Source organism: Nematostella vectensis, chromosome 9 (genome assembly GCF_932526225.1).
Source record: "Nematostella vectensis chromosome 9, jaNemVect1.1, whole genome shotgun sequence".
NCBI lineage: Eukaryota > Metazoa > Cnidaria > Anthozoa > Actiniaria > Edwardsiidae > Nematostella > Nematostella vectensis.
The window spans coordinates 3,351,913-3,370,897 of record NC_064042.1 but is presented as its reverse complement, the minus strand read 5'-3'; the positions used below and the strand labels follow the sequence as shown (position 1 = coordinate 3,370,897).

The window sequence follows — 18,985 nt, the reverse complement described above, 5'->3', positions numbered from 1 at the left end:
GGATTTCACATACATGTTTACCCTAGCAGAGCTTTCTTCCTTTTCGTTTCTATCAGTTTACTTATCCGTGTTTGTTTGTTTGGACACAAACAAAAGAGAATGCGGAAGAAAAGTAACGCAACACGGACAAGTGAACTGATAGAAACAAACAGGAAGAAAGCCCTGCTAGCAAGGTAAGAAAGTGTTACATTAAATACACCAAGGGGTGTAAATGTATGAATGTCGTTTTGGGGATTTGCATGCTCCACCACTGTCTAGAAGTTTATTTCAATTAGTTCCTGTAATTCTGATAATAAACTGTATCGGTAAATCCAACTGTTATATACTGGAAGTATCCATGGTTTTTAAAGACAGTTATAGAGAAGTAATTGAATACATTTGTCATTAGGCTTAATATTTTATCTGTATTTGGGCTTCAAACTAGATCATATCAGTAACATTTTAAAGATGAAAAGTATGGCTCCTAAAAATTTTAGATCCCCCCACCTTTAGAGGACCGTTTTTGTTCGGAGCCCTCCCCTTTTGATATAGCTAAAAGTTTTCCGCTCCCCCCCCCCCCCCCCCCCCTCGGCACCACAGGCACCCCAAGGATACTTTCAGTTCTACAAAGTAATGTATAGGGGAAATCGATGTTAATGAAAATATATCCACCGTAAAATAAAGCAGACCTTGGAATAACGTGTTTGAGTCCTACTTTATTTCATTATTTGGGGTAAAAATCTCATATAGCGAGTCTGAAGCCCTACAAGAGTTGTGTGTTTCTATGGGGGAGGAGGTCGGATAATGACTACTGAAGGCTTAAAAAATGCGGGACACATAAGAACTTTCCATGGTGGGGTACGAAGACTGGAAACTCATGCGGGCATTAAACCTAAATTTAACAACTTTTATTAGATCTACTGGATCAATAGTCACCACCCACTAACTGTCAATATACACACACCAAATTGCCTTTATTACACATTCTTAAGCAGGGAGTTACATTCAATTGGAGTGGGTGCTTGAGTTTCTTTACACTGCACACGACCCAGGACTCATGGATATGATCATCTGAATATGTCACTTTTCGATCAAATGATCACAACTACAAAAAGAGAATGTTCGTTAATATTCAGGAAGTCAGTATATAATCATAATCAAGGTAGGGCTACCAGAATCCCTGAGCCTCGCTCAAAGTTTTCTGACAGTGGCTTATTACCGCGATAGCTAGCGACATTAGACAATGCTCTGTAGCCGAGGTAGAATGGGATGTAACGGCAAAAGAAAGGCGATCGCAATCCAAACGTATCACGAGGTACAAGAGGCGAAATTTGGATCGGGAAGCGCCTAACATGACATTGACATTAATCAAACCTTTAACAACCATACATGTATTTATGGTTAAGTTGTTATTTATGGGCGATGTGCTATTACATTTATGGTTGTTGATACATTTATGATTCCTGTTTCATGTATTGTTATTATAACATTTATGGTTCTTATATATGTGTGATACATCACCAACTTACAATTCACGTTTATTCTAATCCCACGGGTGGAGAAAGCTGTATGACGAAGATTTTGCATATACTCCCCCTTCTCCTCCTTCAACCCTTCTCCCGCCTATTTCTGCGCATTACCTTGTTAAACTTGTAGGCATGAAGAGTATTCTGACTTCCTGTTCCCTGGTAGCAGTCTTCGGACTTCTCGTACATGTTGTATCTCGCTTCTGCTTCTGGTCCCGACCAGCACTCGCCGTAAAACTCGATGGCAAATACCGAGTATTCCGAGTGCTCTCGCACATACTTCGCACATGCCACGACTGTCTTATTCATGTCCTTCCAGTCAATGTTGTCTCGAAAACTAGCCATGAATACCGGGAGTGCTCGTTTCTCGGGGTCGTTTCGGTAACAGCCAAGTGAATGGAAGCTCCACGGAGGCGGAGCTAAACGAAAATAAAAAATAGCCAATGCTAAAGTCTTGCTCTGGTTCTTGTTCTGCTTATAATTTATTATTTTTTAACCATTCTACACACTAAAGTGTTAGGAACCAAGCTGTCTATACATTCTTTTGGCTCAGTGATATTAACACATTATAGTGCAAAGGATCGAACGATAACTCTCGACTTCACGGCGAATATGTCCCTAATCCCGGGATTACGTGAGATCACAACGACTGGTTCAATAAATGATCGGACTACGTAGGGTCATACTTACTAGGGCACGGTACATCCTGGTTGCACGCCATCTCAGTAGTCGGTTTAAGCGAGTGATGGCATAGCAAGTTGTGAATTGTCACGCTGACGCCTACGCGATTTTTTCGCGTGCATTTTAAAGGACGGGTTATGATACCGCCGCCACAGGATGCTGAACACTGAAAAAAACAAAACAGGTATAAACATTTTATGGTGCCTTACATGGTATATTACACTATTTTATAGCAAGTACATTGCACGGAACGGCTTCGACGCAAGAGTGGAAAGGCAAAAAACGGTCTGTTTTCAGCCGCTATTTTGTCATACTAACTAAATAACAAATGCGAGGAAGTTTAGTTGATATTTCGTGATTTTACAAGCGCTCTTTGTTTATATTTATGCAGCACACTGACCTCGCTCCAGTCCCCAGCCTGCCACTCAGGTAAGCAGGCAGTTTGTGCGCATGCTCTTTCGATTTCACCGCTGGGTTTGGTATCGCTGCAAGAACTGTCCGCGAGGCTCTGGTACTGGCCGGGCTTAACTTCTTGTCGGCATATGATTTTACGTGTTTGATGACCACCTCCACACGTGGCTGAGCAAGGCGACCAATCAGCGAACCAGCTGGTAAAGAATGATTTTGACAACAATGAGCAAGAGGAGTGTGATAAGGAATTTATTTCTATTGGTTGATTTGTGGTGGCGGTTGTGATATTTTTTTATTATATCATGTAATGAAGCATTTTGTTGGTTATTCCCAGATTTTCTTCCGTAATTTTTCTATCAAAGTTCGTTTAAAATAACAACAAATGGTGGTTAACAGAAACCTTTTTTTCATCAAACAACTTATAATCTCCTCGTCCCGTCGTCACGAATGACCAGATATCGCTATTATTACATCCTCGTCATCATTACATTGTAGAGACCAACATTAATACAGTAATAGTCCCTCAAACCTTGGAGGACACGCCTGCGTGTTACAAGCTTGAGATTCCGCTGGCCTGGTGTCTTGCGGGCATATCTTCTTCGTAACAAAAGAGTTGTCGACTTTTCTTTGACAATATGTGGTTCGTGTCTGTACTCCTTCAAACAATTTTGCATATTAATCGATTTGTTATCACAAGTTTACATTTACATGGAACTAGACCATGGCTTACTGAGTAATACCCAAAATATGCTTTGTTAATTCTACTCTTTAATTTATTTATCTTTTTATAAGGGCATACATTTCCGGGCATTTATCCCTATTCGTTAATAGTTTGTTCAGTTCATATTCAGTTGTTCAAGGTTCAATCCATATAATTCATCATTTAGTTTTGGTTTGCGGAATGTAGCCTCAGCAACACAGTGATCAGGTAGAGGACAGAACAATGTGAGCGGAGGAACCAATAGAAATGATACAGATGTCATGTGATCAGTATTTCTCACCTCCTGCGCATGTCCGCGAACATTCTCCCCATTTACCGCTGGACCATTGCACCTCGGACTGGCTAGGTACTGGACTAGATCCAGGAATGGAGTATTTGTAGGAGACATCAAAATTATCGCCTCCTATGGGTATGATCTGGAAAATATAGAGTAACAATGTGGTCTTAATTGCGGTTTTTGATATTCGTTTCAACTCTTGCCAATAATTTCCAATTCCTGCAACCGCACTCTTGCTTCTGTCAATCACGCCGCGCCATCTTGTCGGAAAGACATGATCGAATTGTCAAAGAGTACAAAATGTAATTCCGCAGTGTGGCCGTTTAATAAAAGCGGTACGTTTATAGTAATCTACCACTGTAAAATAAACTCACCACTACAGTCAGCTCTTCAGTGATTGGTCCGGCAAAGTATAACCGGTCCCTATATTCGCTGGAATCGTGTTGATAGTACACCCGCGTACCGGCCACTTCCACCACAGTTGACCAAGTAGGATGCTTAATCACGTGACTGCCTGCACTGTTCTTTAAGCCTGTTGGAATCAAGAATGTTACAAGTCAGTGATCGCCATTATGCGTTTTGAAAAAAAAAGGAAAGATCAAAATAGCCCATTTCCGCTTTCCTTTATAACGCCGATATTGGTGAGTGCTGAAATTAGGCGTGTAAGCGAGGTTTTTCGTTTTGTCCTGAAATGGAGGTAAGGAAGAGAGCGTCCGATTTTTCCGAGTTTTTATGTTACAAAGTTGGGGATTTCAAAATCTCCGGCAAAGACAGGGGCCTAGGCAGGGTCTGGCCCCTTCTAGCAGCCAAAAAATACAGTAAATGTATGAGACATTATCTAAAACACATACAGGAGAAAATGCCTATGCAAAAAAAGACCTATGCTACTGTCTTTACTGTTGCGAAAGCGGAAAGGGGAAAATCGGATATATGTCAAATGAAAAGTTATTAAACTTTATATATGTGTATAAAATACACTTTAATTCGGACATTGTTTATGGTTTGCTAAAACAGTTCTTAATAACGATTTTCCATTATAAAGTAGGTGGAAACTGATCAGAAAGCTTTTAATCCAATAAAAGGTTTTCTAACCATCTTATTACCAAGAACGTGAAAGTTCGCAGCCATCTTTTGCACTCTGACATCCGTAGCGCCAACAGGGGCCGTGAAGATGTTACAAGCTTGACCTATTCCTGAAAAATAGACACGACCGAGGTATGTCAGGGGAGGGGGCGGGGAAGGGAAGGCAGGGTTTGAAAGGGAGAAACAAAAGGAGATACTGGGAAGAGAATACCCTGTTAGCAAGGGTTCTACCCATTCTCACCCCTATCTGCGCAAATCTCACTTTTGATTCGTTTTTTTCAGTCCACGGAATTGTACATGCTTTGGATGAGGTGGGGTGGGGCGGCCCCCACATACCCATCTGGCCCGAGCAGTGCATGATTGGGGATAGTTCGTTTCTCTTTTGCCTCTTACCCCATCCCGGACAGTGCGTGTTGTAGAAGCCGCTCATCTGTGTGCATGATGAACTATCGCCGTCGCACACGCCGCACCGGTCCTCCTTTACCCCTGTGTTGATGCTGTAATCACATGATACGGACTGCAGCAAAGAGAAGGGCAACATTAAATGTATAACAGAATGGAGAACAGGACGGAAATTGCACACAATATAAATATAGCCGCACTAAAATTCACCTAGGCCAGGAAGACATGCCTAGGCTGCGGATACATTTCCTAAACAATCCATGAGCGAAATTTAAGGCCCATCAAGACGGTACAACTTTTGCCTACAAATTTTGCACAATGTCGCACGCAATTTGCTCGGTTTGCAGTTCGTGGGGACTGGAGATGACAACAACCAAGATGGCGGACAAAAGATGTATCGCCGCTTTGGTCATTGTATCAATTTTAAATAAGCATAAAAACAAAGGCGAAGATCAACTAGAGCAAAGGAATAGATTAAACGTAGGGAAGAAAAAAAGTGTAACTACCGGCGCTATTTCCGAATGGATAGCGGATAGCTATTTTATATTAGTTTTTCTGGGTGACAGATATTGAAAAAAAAAATCTGCGTTTTTTTCCGAGTCTTTCTTTGCCTGACACTCGACTACCTCGAACAGTTGGTGTTATATCAGACCCTCTCCCACTCCTTTGGGGCTGTTTTTTTGTCAAGTTGTACAATTTTGTGCAAAACTACCAAGTTACACAAGTTTTTTTTTCGTGTTGTGAACGTTAGTTGTAAGCAAGTTGTAGGTCAATCTACACGACGAAACAATTCGCGTTAATGTCTGCGCACGCGCGTTCAAGTTGTAGGCAAAAGTTGTGCCGTCTAGAAGGGCCTTAACCCAAATACGTGTTAATTAAATGGTTAACAATCGGCATTTTATTCACAAGCATTCATTCCTATTTTTTAGTAAAGTAATTAATTAATCTAACTATATTTTTGGTCTAAGTAGAATAGATCCGTGTAAATTAAAGGGTTCTAAACGCGGAAGCAATTTTTCTTTTCGCTTCTGCTCGCTTCTCGCCATACAGAGCAAGATGGTTGCCGTGACTCAACAGGTCGCCTAATTTTGCACGAAAAAGTAAATGCCCGCGACCAGGCTAACTGTAAGAGCCCCACATATAGATACAGACTGCTCCACTGGCGTAAGTAATTATTGTGTTTAAGCACTTATTGGAAATAGTGCCAAGGTCCGAGAGGAACGGTAAGGTTTTTGTTGTTGTTTTCTTCTGGCACCGAAATAAAGCAGAGCCAAGTCATTTTGAGGTATCTCAAAATAATATCATCAAGTAAATCTACGTACCATGCATTTGCCTTGAGCACAGACGTCGCGATTAGTTTTATCAGAGTAGCATCGAGTCCCGTCCTTGACGACACCTTCATATGTCGCTGAGTCGCCTCCAGGGTTCGGACAGTACAACAAGCAAAGATTCTCTGCTAGCAGGAAAAAGGGAACTCTGGGAATCACACTATGCCGCAAATCAGACAGATTCTTTTTGCAGTCTGTGCGTACCACGGCGCGTACACAGGGGGTGCACAGGCTGCAAATACTTTCCTTTTTACATATGATACCCCCCACCTCCAGTGAACCCTATTCTTCGATGGATTTCCTAATATTTGTTAGCATCTATCTTTAAAGGCGAGCCGGGGCCCTCACATTCTAACCCTATATTATTTATCACTATATATTTGTGACGATCAACTTTGATTGACGCATGCTTATGACTAGTGCCACTAGTGACATTACGACATAGGCGCGCGCACCCATAACGACCTGGACATAATGACATAATGCCGAGCACACACTAGTGACATAACGACATAACAACATAGGTTAGCGCGCTCTTTTAAGCCCGACATAACGACCTGGACATAATGACATAAAAGAAAAAAACTGATTTTTCTCTTATGCTGTTATGTTCATGTCGTTATATTGGGCTTATGTAAAAATATCGAACCGTTCACACTTGAACATATGAACATAAGGGTGCACGCACCTATGTCATTATGTCACTAGTGTGAACCAGGAATAATGGATAGTTTTCATAAACTTTGTCTTGTTGACACGGTAAGTGCGCAGAGCAATATAAATGGTGACAATTATATTTTAAGTTACCCAGATGGTGAGTATCGCCGTAGCCCTTCGCTATGCACTGCTGTTTGCGATAGTCCATAGAGCCTGGGGGGCAATCCTGAATAAGAGAATAAGGGAATATGAAGCGTTTGCAATGGAACTTGAATAGAATCTTAAAACTATCACTGAAAACCAACTGTTCCCTCTAATCTTGCGAGGAGTTTTAATTTTGTTCCTGCGGTTTGTGTCATACCTGAGTGTAACACATGGCGACGTGTCCTTGTTTGTGTCATGCCTGAGTGTTACACATGGCGACGTGTCCTTGTTTGTGTCATACCTGAGTGTTTTACATGGCAACGTGTCCTTGTTTGTGTCATACCAGAGTGTACGTTACACATGGCGACGTGTCCTTGTTTGTGTCATGCCTGAGTGTTACACATGGCGACGTGTCCTTGTTTGTGTCATGCGTGAGTGTTACACATGGCGACGTGTCCTTGTTAGTGCCATGCCTGAGTGTTACACATGGCGACGTGTCCTTGTTTGTGTCATACCAGAGTGTACGTTACACATGGCGACGTGTCCTTGTTGGTGTCATACCTGAGTGTTACACATGGCGACGTGTCCTTGTTTGTGTCATACCTGGATGTTACACATGGCGACGTGTCCTTTGGGCGAACCCTCGCATGGTTTGCCATCATTTGCTGGTCTGCAAAAAAAAAAGAATAAAGGTTTTTTAAGTCTTTCCGTAGAGGCGACTAGAATTCATATCTTTACGCACTCAAGTATGTTTTCAGAATTGAGTTACACATTAGCCAATCATCTAATCACCAAGTTTTTTGTGCGTGTGTGAGACTTTTGAAGGACAACGTTTGATTAAATGCGCAGGCTTGATTGACATGGCGGATTAATAAAACATTATCATCATTACCATCGCCAGCGCACTGCATACAGTACCGCATTCAATATGTGCGAAATTACTGTCTAAAACAACTCAAAATGAAATATAATCCTAACCCCACCTTGGATTTGTACAAGCGCGCGTTCTGTACTTGACCCCTCCCCCACAAGACCGGGTGCAAGCAGAGTACCCAGAACTCCATGCGGACCAACCGCCGTCGATGGGTCGTGATCCGTCATCGGTACACTGCCCCTTGACGCACCACTGTGCAAATAATAATAATAATGATGATGATGATGATGATGATGATGATGACTAACCTGAAATAATACGACCGGCTATAATAATAAAGAGTAATTTCGACCCTTTTTGCTGCTGGTTCTTTACTCTTAGGGTTCCTCCCTCCCCCCCCCCCCCCCTAGGCTTTCTCTCTTTGCGGTATCTTACTCAAAATTACAGCCCCAAAGAAGCGATTTTGACTCCTTGTTCTTTAACTTTCCAGTTGGCTCTCTTTTAGCTTTCAATATTCCAAGGTTTTCTTGGAAGACTACTCACATGCCGTGGCCCACACCTGGTGCCGTCGGGGATGGGGACGTGATAACGAAGACAAGTCGTGCCACCGTCTTTTGAGCACATCAAATGACTGCAGTCAGACTGAAAACAAAAAGAAACAATCTGATACGTGGTATGTATAGACAGATAGCAATAAAAAACCGTTCGTAAAACATGTTGAGATGGCTACTACTAATTCATCTTCCTTACATCTTCCCACAACTCTTTGCGACGCGCGTGTGTGATTGAGGATAAAAATAAACGTTGCGATCTTGTTTACAATTTTGACGCCGGTTTCACGCGCGCGTCGTAAAAGGTTGTATGAATCTGTAGGGCAGGTGGATAACAGTCAAATACCCCGTACAGACTGGGCAAATACCCCGTACCGACTGGGCAAATACCCCGTACCGACTGGGCAAATACCCCGTACTGACTGGGCAAATACCTCGTACCGACTGGACAAATGAAAAAAAAATGAAAAAAAAAATCATCGTTTTTTTTTCATCAGTGTTATTGTTATTTTTTTTTCAATTATTAAAAGCTCTTTTCTATTCACGCTTCACTGCTTCTTTCCTGCCTACATAGGTTGCAGGGCATTTCTTGAAGGCGGACCCATAGGCCATTCTACATTGTTCGTCTTGAGTGAAGAGCTTTCCTGGAAGGTTCCTGCCGACCGCTTCGGGCTCATAGAGAACACGTGACTCGGGAGGGGCGTCATCCAAACACGAGGAGCTTGGACCGCTGTGGAGAGATTTCACTTACTTTATGGGTGTGTTTTTAACAACGCGTGGGGATGAGGGGGGGATATGTGCGTCGTCGGTACACGAAGAGCTTGGAACACTGTGAAGAGTTTACAATTAATTTTCAAGATGTGTTTTAAACAACGCGTGTGGATAAGCGTCATCTAAAAACAAGGACCTTCCACCATTTATTGTAAAGATTTTACAATCCATTTAGATTTGTATTACTATCAAATCCGTTGTATCGTGACCCGCGTTTTCAAAACACGATTTGCTTTGGTTTTCTGTTTCGTCAGTAAAACCATTCTTAGTCAATCAAAGTCTCGCTGCGTGCACGTCCCTGGCTATCCTCTGGACGAAAACCAGACAGTGTCGCGACAGAAAGCCAGGCAACTGCACTAGGCGAGAGATGGCAAGAATCTGATTGGCTTAGAAAAATTTGACTGGCGGAACAGAAAATCCCAAAAGACAAAAACAAATCGATGTCTTGAAAATGCGGCGTCGCGATACAACGAATTCGACAGTAAACAACGCATGAGCATCAGAAACTTTAAAATACCATCTATGCAACCTATATTAGCAGTAGCAAAATACCATCCATATTTTCATTATATCAGCCGCACCACAATACCCAAAATACCTATGCAAACTTATATCATTGCTGTATTACAACGATATTAAATTTACCATGTTTTAGCTGTTTTTGTAGTCTTTTAATAATAAAATCAGTATATAGAAAACTATTACAGGGCCGTAACAGGGGTGGGGCACTTGGGGTATGTCCCACCAATATTTTTAAACATTAAGAAAATGACCAGTAGGGGCTTGGCTGTTCCCCCAATGTTTCTGCATTGTGCCCCTCCCCCTCCCCCCCCTAATCTTACGAGGCCTGCTACGGATCTGTATTATTTGTAATATTACGCACCTCAGCCATTCCTGTATGTTCTCCCGACTGCAGGGAGACCACAGCATCGAGTTACTATGATCTGACATTTGCCCCGACATCAAAAAGACTTTGTCGGGACAATCAGTCCTGGAGTAGAGATTGTCATGTTGAACACCCATGCTGAAATGAATTGTAATAAGAATTATCATCACTAGCACCACCATATTGGCCATTGTCTCATCATCATCATCATCATCATCATCATCATCATCAAAATCATCACCATTGTCATCATCATCATCATCATCACCATCGTCGTCGTCGTCGTCGTCGTCGCTATAATCAATACCATTCTATAACAATAACTGCTATTACATCATTCTGACCCAATGAAGCAAACTGACGAAACCTTACAAGCCATTCTTTTAAACTTACGCATGCGCTGTTTCGTGAGCCATGATTGCCGCTGACCCAAGACCACTGTTTGTCGCCAGCGCGTTTCCGAACATTTCGGAGCAAAGCGATGACGACTTTGCTAAACCTAGGTATAAATTATTTTATAACAAGAGATGTCAATTATACTAGATTTTGTTGTTACCATAGTAACATTCGCATCTTTGTGGTCTGTATTGTTTTAACATCAATATGTTCACAACACTTCTTTCAGGAACTGGAAACCACTTGAAAGCCGTGCAATTACAAACCCAAATTAATATTATCTGTGTAGACGAACATAATATTTATGTTTACTCTGCAGTTTTCGACGGTACCCCAATGCCCATATTTCTTTGCTAGTTGACCTTCTTACCTTTTCAATTCATTATTCATCACAAATACTACATTACATTACACTTGGTATTGCACTTACCGCCTGAAGTCTTTTTGATATTACACTTACCGCCTGAAGTCTTTGTGAGCAGCAGTAGCATGTCAGGTTTTCCTGGATCCGAGTCATCCCTTGGAAGGTTGGCAGTAGCATATGCAATTATGGCGACAAGACGGTCTACAGGGGCACTGTCAGAACTGTAGCCAAACTGGTTTGACAGGAAACAATTCATTTATCTAATGAATATTATATCTATAGTTGATCCTCTCCCTCCTTTTGTAACCATGCTAAAAAGACTTGACAATCCCTCTGTGTGATTTTGCAACAGGTTTCTGATGGTAGAATAATCTACAAAAATTTCAGGGTCCCTTATTTAAAACTATATTTTTCTTTAGGCATTTTCAATTTGGTTGCCAGACAAGTAAATATATGTAATCACTTTTCCTTTTTGGAGAAGTTCATAGGTTTTGATGATAGAAAATATAGAGTATTGTCCTACTCACCGAGGATTCATCCAGAATTATCTGGTTGACGACAACGTTAATTTTCTTGGTTCCAATTGTTTGGTCCAGAAATATATTGCGCATCTAAAACAACCAAAAGCCATGCTATGACAGGAGTGAAATTATGTCTCTGTAGTAGTGCAATTATTGTTATGGTTCGGATATTGTGAGAACGAACATCATTAATCGTCACATTCATAGTTCATAATACATGATAATCATCCAGAGGCGTAGCAGACCACTTAAGATTGAGGGGGGCACAATACAGAAACATTAAAACAGATTGGGGGGGCACAGCCACGCCTCTTCTCGTTTCGAAATTATTGGGGGGGGCACAAGCCACTATATGTATAGTGACACCATTTCCAACAATATTTTTTTGCCTGGTATGACCCTGCCACCAACACCATCACCATCATGACAATCATCATCCATTTCATCAACAATCATCATCCATTTCATCAACAATCATCATCCATTTCATCAACAATCATCATCCATTTCATCAACAATCATCATCCATTTCATCAACAATCATCATCCATTTCATCAACAATCATCATCCATTTCATCAACAATCATCATCCATTTCATCAACAATCATCATCCATTTTATCAACAATCATCATCCATTTCATCAACAATCATCATCCATTTCATCATTATAAAATAATTAGCATCATTATAAAAAAAACTCACAATGTGCGCGAGTATCAATAGATGCCGAGTTATGCCATCACCATAAACATCCATTACAGCCTTGTCTGCCATTATCCCAACTTCCAGAACTTTCTGCTTGTCTAAAGTTTCATCCGATGCCTCCACGGAACCTGTCTGGCCTTATAGGCAGAATAACAGAAAAGCAAAAATACTTGTAGTAAGGTTGTCTTTGTAATTCCAAAGTATCTCAATGAAACTATAGTACATATCTCACCACCATTCTTGCCGTATCTCATAATTTCAATCCATCTTCTCTTTTGATTAAAACGACATAATTTTGAATATATAACCCCAGTTCGTCCTCTTTGAACATCTTATTTACCTAAAAAAACTGTCATAAACTCACGTTTTTGCATGTCGTGAGGCGAAGGGTGTCTGTATATTATGTGCTTTCGCTGCGTGCTCCCAGAGGCCTTTGCGTGGTGTGCTGGTAGAGGTTGTATCATGAGGGACTCATCTGGAAATCTGATCATTCCTGTCTAGGAGACGAAAATGTGGAGCGAAATAAACATTTAAGGGGGCGTATTAATACCGTTTTTTTAATTGAACACCAAGATTCGATTTCCTGGTAATTTATTCTTAATTTGTTTCTTAAGAATAAATAATGTAATTAACCGACTATTTAAATATCAAATATTCAATCCAACCATTTCCAATGTGGTTCCTCACGTTTTTATCCTGCAAGTTATATACATTAAATGTGAATTCTTGGAAACGTTAATCCTAAAAAAATCTATAAGAACTGCGAAAAACAGTAAATTTTGGCGAGACTTTATGCTACAGCTAATAAAATATCTGGCAAGACGGCATTCTTGGTACATACATATGACTTTTGCAACCTTTTTACATGCTCCGGTCGTCTACCTGTCCGACAACATATCCCGTCCCTCTGTCCGTTCCCTATGACAACTTACCAGTCCATCTTCATCAGAAACAGCGACTCGAGATCCCGGATGTGATGTCACGTGACCTGAATAGAGCCGTACTCTTTCTGCGTTTCCCTGTGTCACGCCATTCCCGAGGTGTCGTGTGACTACGAGGTTTGGCGCTATGACTGCGTCATCTGGCGTAAGCTTGATGTGCAATGAGCGCCCAAATGCCTTCAGATTGTAGAATGTATGACTATCGAGGTGCCGTCGATGACGGGAACCCTGTGTGGGCTGCCCTTGCTCGTCGACAGGAATTGTTTCTGTGACGTCATACTCTGGTACTAAAAGGACAAAATTGTTACGTTTTTTTTCTACTTCTTTATTTCGATACGAAAGCCGAAGTGTCTGTTTTGGTAGAATTAGAGATCAACCCACAAAAAATGTACAGTTGTTAATGTTTAGGAATAGAAATATCATTCCTCTATATTTTGTCAAATTTGCTTCGGAAAATAGGAAATTGAAAGCACTCAAAGCCAAGGGCGTTGCCAAAACAGCTCGACGATTCCATAATATATCATATTATATATCACCTTCATTATGTGAATCCACCCCAAACACACTCTTCAACTCTGATTTGGTCATCCTGTGGTGAACGTCGAACGCCTGACAAAGGTAAAGTTGCTAAAGTCGGTCAGATCATCTTTGCGATCATATTTTTTTTCTGTACATAACCAATGGTGCCTTTCTTACCTGACTACAAGCTTCCCGCGTATACACTAGAAAAGAACGATGAATTGTGTGAGGTACAATGCGACGCACGTTACCGTGGCCACCTTGACAGTTTTGTAGAATAGGCTAATGAGGACGCCTACATTGACCTTTACTAGACAGTGAAGCGAAGCTAAGAAATGCATTAGTGCACATCATTAGAATACAACGAAAATTCTAGATATGATGTTTGTATCAATCGATGTGTTTCTCGCATGCTGATTGGTTAACTTAGATGGTGGCCACGGTAGCGCGCGTTAAACCGTAAAGCATGAGATTCGGCAAAGAAAGATGTGTATTACAAATTAAGACTCCTTTTTTAGAACATGGTATAACAAACAGTATAAATCTAATAGTATTATATAATATTTGTCATAATTCTTTCAGGGGCTTGGACGCTTCTATTTTTCATTTTACCTGTTAGCATAGAAAGCCCCATTAACATCGTAGAAATGGTTTGCCATTGGAGTCCCATCCTGAAACACGGTCAATGAGACAGACAAATACAGGTGAGCAAAGGGATTGACGTGAATGAGACAGACTAACAGGTGCAGAATAAGTTTTTTTTATAGCAAGCGGTAGGCAAAATATATCCATATCATTAACTTTTGCAAAATCCTTTTGGAAGTATTAGCGGAGCCAGCGCGGCGCGCGGAGCTCCATAGGTATAGAAATATGGTATAACTATGAGACTTGGTTTTGTGGTCATTGCGCGGGTACCCTGTGGTGTCACTCACCAGTCAGCCGCGCAACTCCCAGGCCCCACTCGGCCCCGTAATGGCGGCTAAATACAAGCACGGAGCAAGGGAAAAGGTTGTTGCCATGCGATGATTACTTCTTTTTGCCTCAAATTTTGTGACTTAAGGATAAAGTCGACTAGAGGAGATCTACTAACATTCATTCACGCCAAGATTTATGTAAGGATATGTCTGGTTTTAGCTAGTAAATTTAAAAGCGAACACAACCACAAGAAAGCGACAAAAATAATGCAAGGTAAGTTTCGGACGACGCTTTGTATTGTCTTAAGGATATGGCAGTTATTGGGCTTTTTGTTGTCCTTTTTGTTTGCTTTGAGAATGCGAGTACTTAACTTAGTAATCAAATTATTTGAGCATAACTCCTTTTGTTTTGACATTCTTTGTTCTATCTTTGTTCTTGATTGTGTTGAAATATTTCATAAAGGCTAACCAATATCGTGTTGCATTTGTCATATACTGCTAAAGAAGGCCGTTCTTGTCCGTATCCTGTGCTCTTAGTCCTAAGAAGATACATATCCTTAGAAGATACAGCAACTTTTAAAACTTACAAGAGAAATTTTCCTTACCGAGTATAAAAAAATCAACCCCTATTGCCAATATGTATTGTTGTTATTGTCTGCATCTTGCATCTCATGTGTTTATTTTTTTTTCAAATAGTTGTGGAAATTAGTCAGATTACAAATGTCTTGATGAAAATATTGTTTTGAAAGAAATGTCACTCTTTTATGATGAATGCTAAACACTGGAAGACATTAGAATTGAAAACCATGTCTTGAAAGATAACAGTAGGGAGTTCTTATTCACTAGTCATTTAATACCCCTACACACATGGTCCCAGGAAAGGGTGGGGGATTAGACGTTAATAAAAGCCTGTTTCCAAGTTAAGAGTCGAAAACTGTCAATACCACAACTCCACTTGACATATTCTGGTTAAAAAGTAATATAAAATCCCACATTACCCCTGACTTCCCCAGGACCATAAGGGAGGGGGCTCAAATGACTAGGGCATTACCACGTGATTCAGCAGTACACACTCAATAGGTTTTTTTAGAACAAGATACTTATATTATAGTAAACTAAAAACAAACTTTTGCTGTTTAAATAATAAATCTGTAAAGAAAACAGTTTTCTATCAACCTAAAGATAATGGGAAAAGGGATATTTTAGGAAAGTACTGAATATAATTATCACATCATTGTTATTATATTTTCTTTTCAAACATTTAAAAAAGAGTCATATTTCTTCCTTTTCCTTGTTGACTATTTTTATGTAATTGATGCTCTTTGCTATTTCCCCTCTACACCAAAAATAAATTAATGAACAGATTTGATTTTTGAATTAGAAATTTTCATTTAGTACTTTCACTTATATCTTCTTTTAAGGATTTCCTTTCCAAGTCTCTTTCCCATTACATTTATTTTAGAGGTTCATATTTATTTCATTGGAATGGTTGGATCCAGGGTTTCTAAAAACACCAAAATATAATGCATTACTGGATGTATATGTTTAGATATTAATTCCCATGGGGATGGGAAATCACCTCTAAAAATGGTACAATAAAACTTCAGTATTGCATCTTACTAAAATTGTGTCTAACACTATATTCTATCTTTGAAATCCTGTTTCATCCATTACTTGTTCTTTGCAAAGAGAAAGCTTGTCAGAATGTAGGTTTACAAATGTTTATTAATGGAACTTTTATTAAGGGGAAGGGTTTTTGGGGCAAGATACTTAAACTTTGTAACACTAGCAACAACCTTGTTCTTTTTCAATAATAGGATTCTGTTCACATGGCCTCTTTAGAGGCCTGTGGTGGTGAAAGGGTTAAGATAATGGGAAAGGGGAAATGTCAAGAAATGCTCAATCAAATTATTTTTATTACTGTTATATTTTTTTTCAACAAACCTTTCAAGTTGAGTCAATTTCCTTTATATCTCCTCTCCCGTCAACTATTTTTTAGTCAATCGATATTCTTTGATTCCTCTCTACCCCAAACATAGATCAATGAAAGGCTTTGGTTTGAAATTAAAAGTCACCAACAACAAGGCCACTATATGGTAAAGGGTGGGTACACCAATATGTAATGCATGAAAGGAGATATATTTTTGGATTTTAATTTCCAGACATTTTTCTGCAATATTCGGTCTAATAAAGGAGAGAATCGCCACTAAATCAATACATAAAAATTACAGTATCTAAACAGTCTTAATATATTATTTCAAATCTTTGGAATGCTGTTACATCCATGACATATTCTGCACAAGGGCAAAGCTTGTCGGAGTATTGTTTTAATTTAAAAAAAATATTCATAATGGAACTTCTATGATGGGACATAAGAATTTACCATTAGAATCTTGACAGCCATATTCACACCAGGAATTGTGTTTGTTAACTTTGATGTACTGCATAATTTAAATTATTGGATAAGGCCTGGATCCATTTGGTTGGTACAATAAATAAATCTCAGTAAAGAGCAGGATCCTAGGATCCTAGCAGGAATCTAGATCCACCAAAAATACCTCGATCAGTCAACAAAAAAGGTGTTCAATGCTGGCTCCGCTTTTAGGCAGTGCCTAAATCTATATTATTCATTAATCTTTTCAGGACCAGGTAAGGATATTTACAAGGAATGCCGGGTTGAACAAAATAATCGTACGGGAAACAGGAAATTTATTATGAGTATTATTTTACAAGATGCAGGATTCTGTTCCGGGACCAGAGCCTTTCTTTTATACCCTCTTCTCGGTCGAAAGAAAAAAACTTTCTTCTGGTTCAATTATCGTAGGGAACTTAATAACTAAATAAGGGTAAAATATTTCAAGCAATGTTACTTTTATAGGCGATTTTGAAAAAGACAAAAAATAAAGCAAAACCAAGTACTTACTTTTCAATTGCGCAGAGTGTAACTCATTTCAATTCCATAAAATATGTGGCGTGTTTTAAAATAAAACATTTAAAAGAAAGTCGACAACAACGCAGAGTTGTTTTTTTAAAACGATATTTCGGCAGGCCAATACCTGCCTTCTTTAGGTTATAAATGAGTTACAGTGGCATGTTACAGCTAGTATCTGTATTAACAAAGTTCCTTGATGATTAACTAACAAAAGATTTAGTAATTTATGATTGCCAGCGCGAGCTATCAGTGTGGCTTCTCTCTTGCTTTGCAGATGGAGTCGCAGTTGTTTGTTATTAATTTTTTCAATAGGGATGATCTCTATGTCAGAAGCGGAGAGGTTAGGTTTCAGAAAGTGTTCAGCAGCGTGGTTTAAAAAAAAACAACTCTGCGTTGTTGTCGACTTTTTTTTTTAAAGGTTTTATTTCATAATCAACTGTCGACGCAGACCACAAGGTCCGATCCGACATAAACCAGGCTGTCCGGGGGTTTCCTCCTACGTTTTTGTGTTTTTAAAGATCGTTAAACAAAATTTCCAGATCGGAAAAGCCACGCTCAATGTCTCTTAACAAAAAAAAAATCCCTAAAAACGAAAAAAAGTGGTGAAAAAGCACTCGACAAAATATGAAATTAGTTTGAAGTATATATGGACACGATGTGAACTACACTTATCAAACGACAAGAGCAGCGTTTTATTATAAAAAAAAAAGCTTTGGATTTACGATTACGTCTAGCAAAACACTTAAAATGAGATAAGCGACTTTCACAATCGAGAATTGTGAATGATAGGGTTGAAAAAAAAAGAAATGTGATCATAACAAAAAAAGTGTGAACAATGGCTAGTCAGATAAACGTCAGATAGTGTTCATATACGTACTTGTTAGCTGTGGGGAATCCAAACTTAAAACTCCGCCTCTTATTATCTTACCATCGAGACCTGGTTCTTAAAAAAAATCTTCATTTATACGATTACAATCTCCGCTTATACAAACTTAATCGAACTGAAGTGTCATTACCAGCTACTTCTATGTCATAACTTTCAAATGAACGGATACAAAACCATGTTGACTTTGTTGTGGTTTAAGTATCTAGGATCCGTTTGCAAACACTTCGTACTCGATCTATTGAGCTTTGACAGGCTGGTAAATACAAGGAAGTGTTTGTATGCTTGAGGGGTGAAGGGTGATGGTAAAAGACAGATGATAGCTCTCACGAGAAGGGTAAGGTTAGACCGACAGTGCTGAATAACGCATGCGCATGCGCCTGCTCTGGCAAAAACAGACACAATCGTAGTTTGAAGCGTTCGAATAAAGGTACGAAAGGCTGACATCAGTGGCTGCTTTGACTAACTGCAGGCGGATCCAGGATTTCAAAGTGGTGGTGGATCATGGCCAGATAG

At 39.8% G+C, this 18,985-nt stretch overlaps 1 protein-coding gene across 4 annotated transcripts; it reads right to left on the bottom strand.

The window, feature by feature from the left end:
- Nucleotides 1–871: 871 nt before the first annotated feature.
- LOC5517246 (A disintegrin and metalloproteinase with thrombospondin motifs 18) lies at nucleotides 872–18,569 on the bottom strand. 4 transcript variants are annotated; one of them, XM_048733062.1, is made up of 26 exons: nucleotides 18,464–18,569; nucleotides 14,353–14,411; nucleotides 13,918–13,943; nucleotides 13,758–13,830; nucleotides 13,213–13,508; nucleotides 12,645–12,777; nucleotides 12,278–12,417; nucleotides 11,579–11,662; nucleotides 11,148–11,283; nucleotides 10,685–10,790; nucleotides 10,289–10,429; nucleotides 9,205–9,364; nucleotides 8,627–8,725; nucleotides 8,193–8,335; nucleotides 7,813–7,879; nucleotides 7,216–7,291; nucleotides 6,403–6,536; nucleotides 5,072–5,195; nucleotides 4,699–4,788; nucleotides 3,970–4,127; nucleotides 3,599–3,734; nucleotides 3,127–3,253; nucleotides 2,587–2,794; nucleotides 2,196–2,352; nucleotides 1,620–1,924; nucleotides 872–1,084 (listed from the first exon to the last, which is right to left on the bottom strand). In XM_048733062.1, exons 2-26 carry the CDS (start codon nucleotides 14,408–14,410, stop codon nucleotides 1,079–1,081), a joined length of 3,183 nt encoding a protein of 1,060 aa, XP_048589019.1. In that variant the 5' UTR covers nucleotide 14,411; nucleotides 18,464–18,569; the 3' UTR covers nucleotides 872–1,078. The 4 variants fall into 4 exon arrangements, with proteins under 4 accessions (XP_048589019.1, XP_048589021.1, XP_048589020.1 ...); XM_048733064.1 differs by having other exon boundaries at nucleotides 6,403–6,533; XM_048733063.1 differs by having other exon boundaries at nucleotides 7,216–7,298; nucleotides 7,820–7,879.
- Nucleotides 18,570–18,985: the final 416 nt, after the last annotated feature.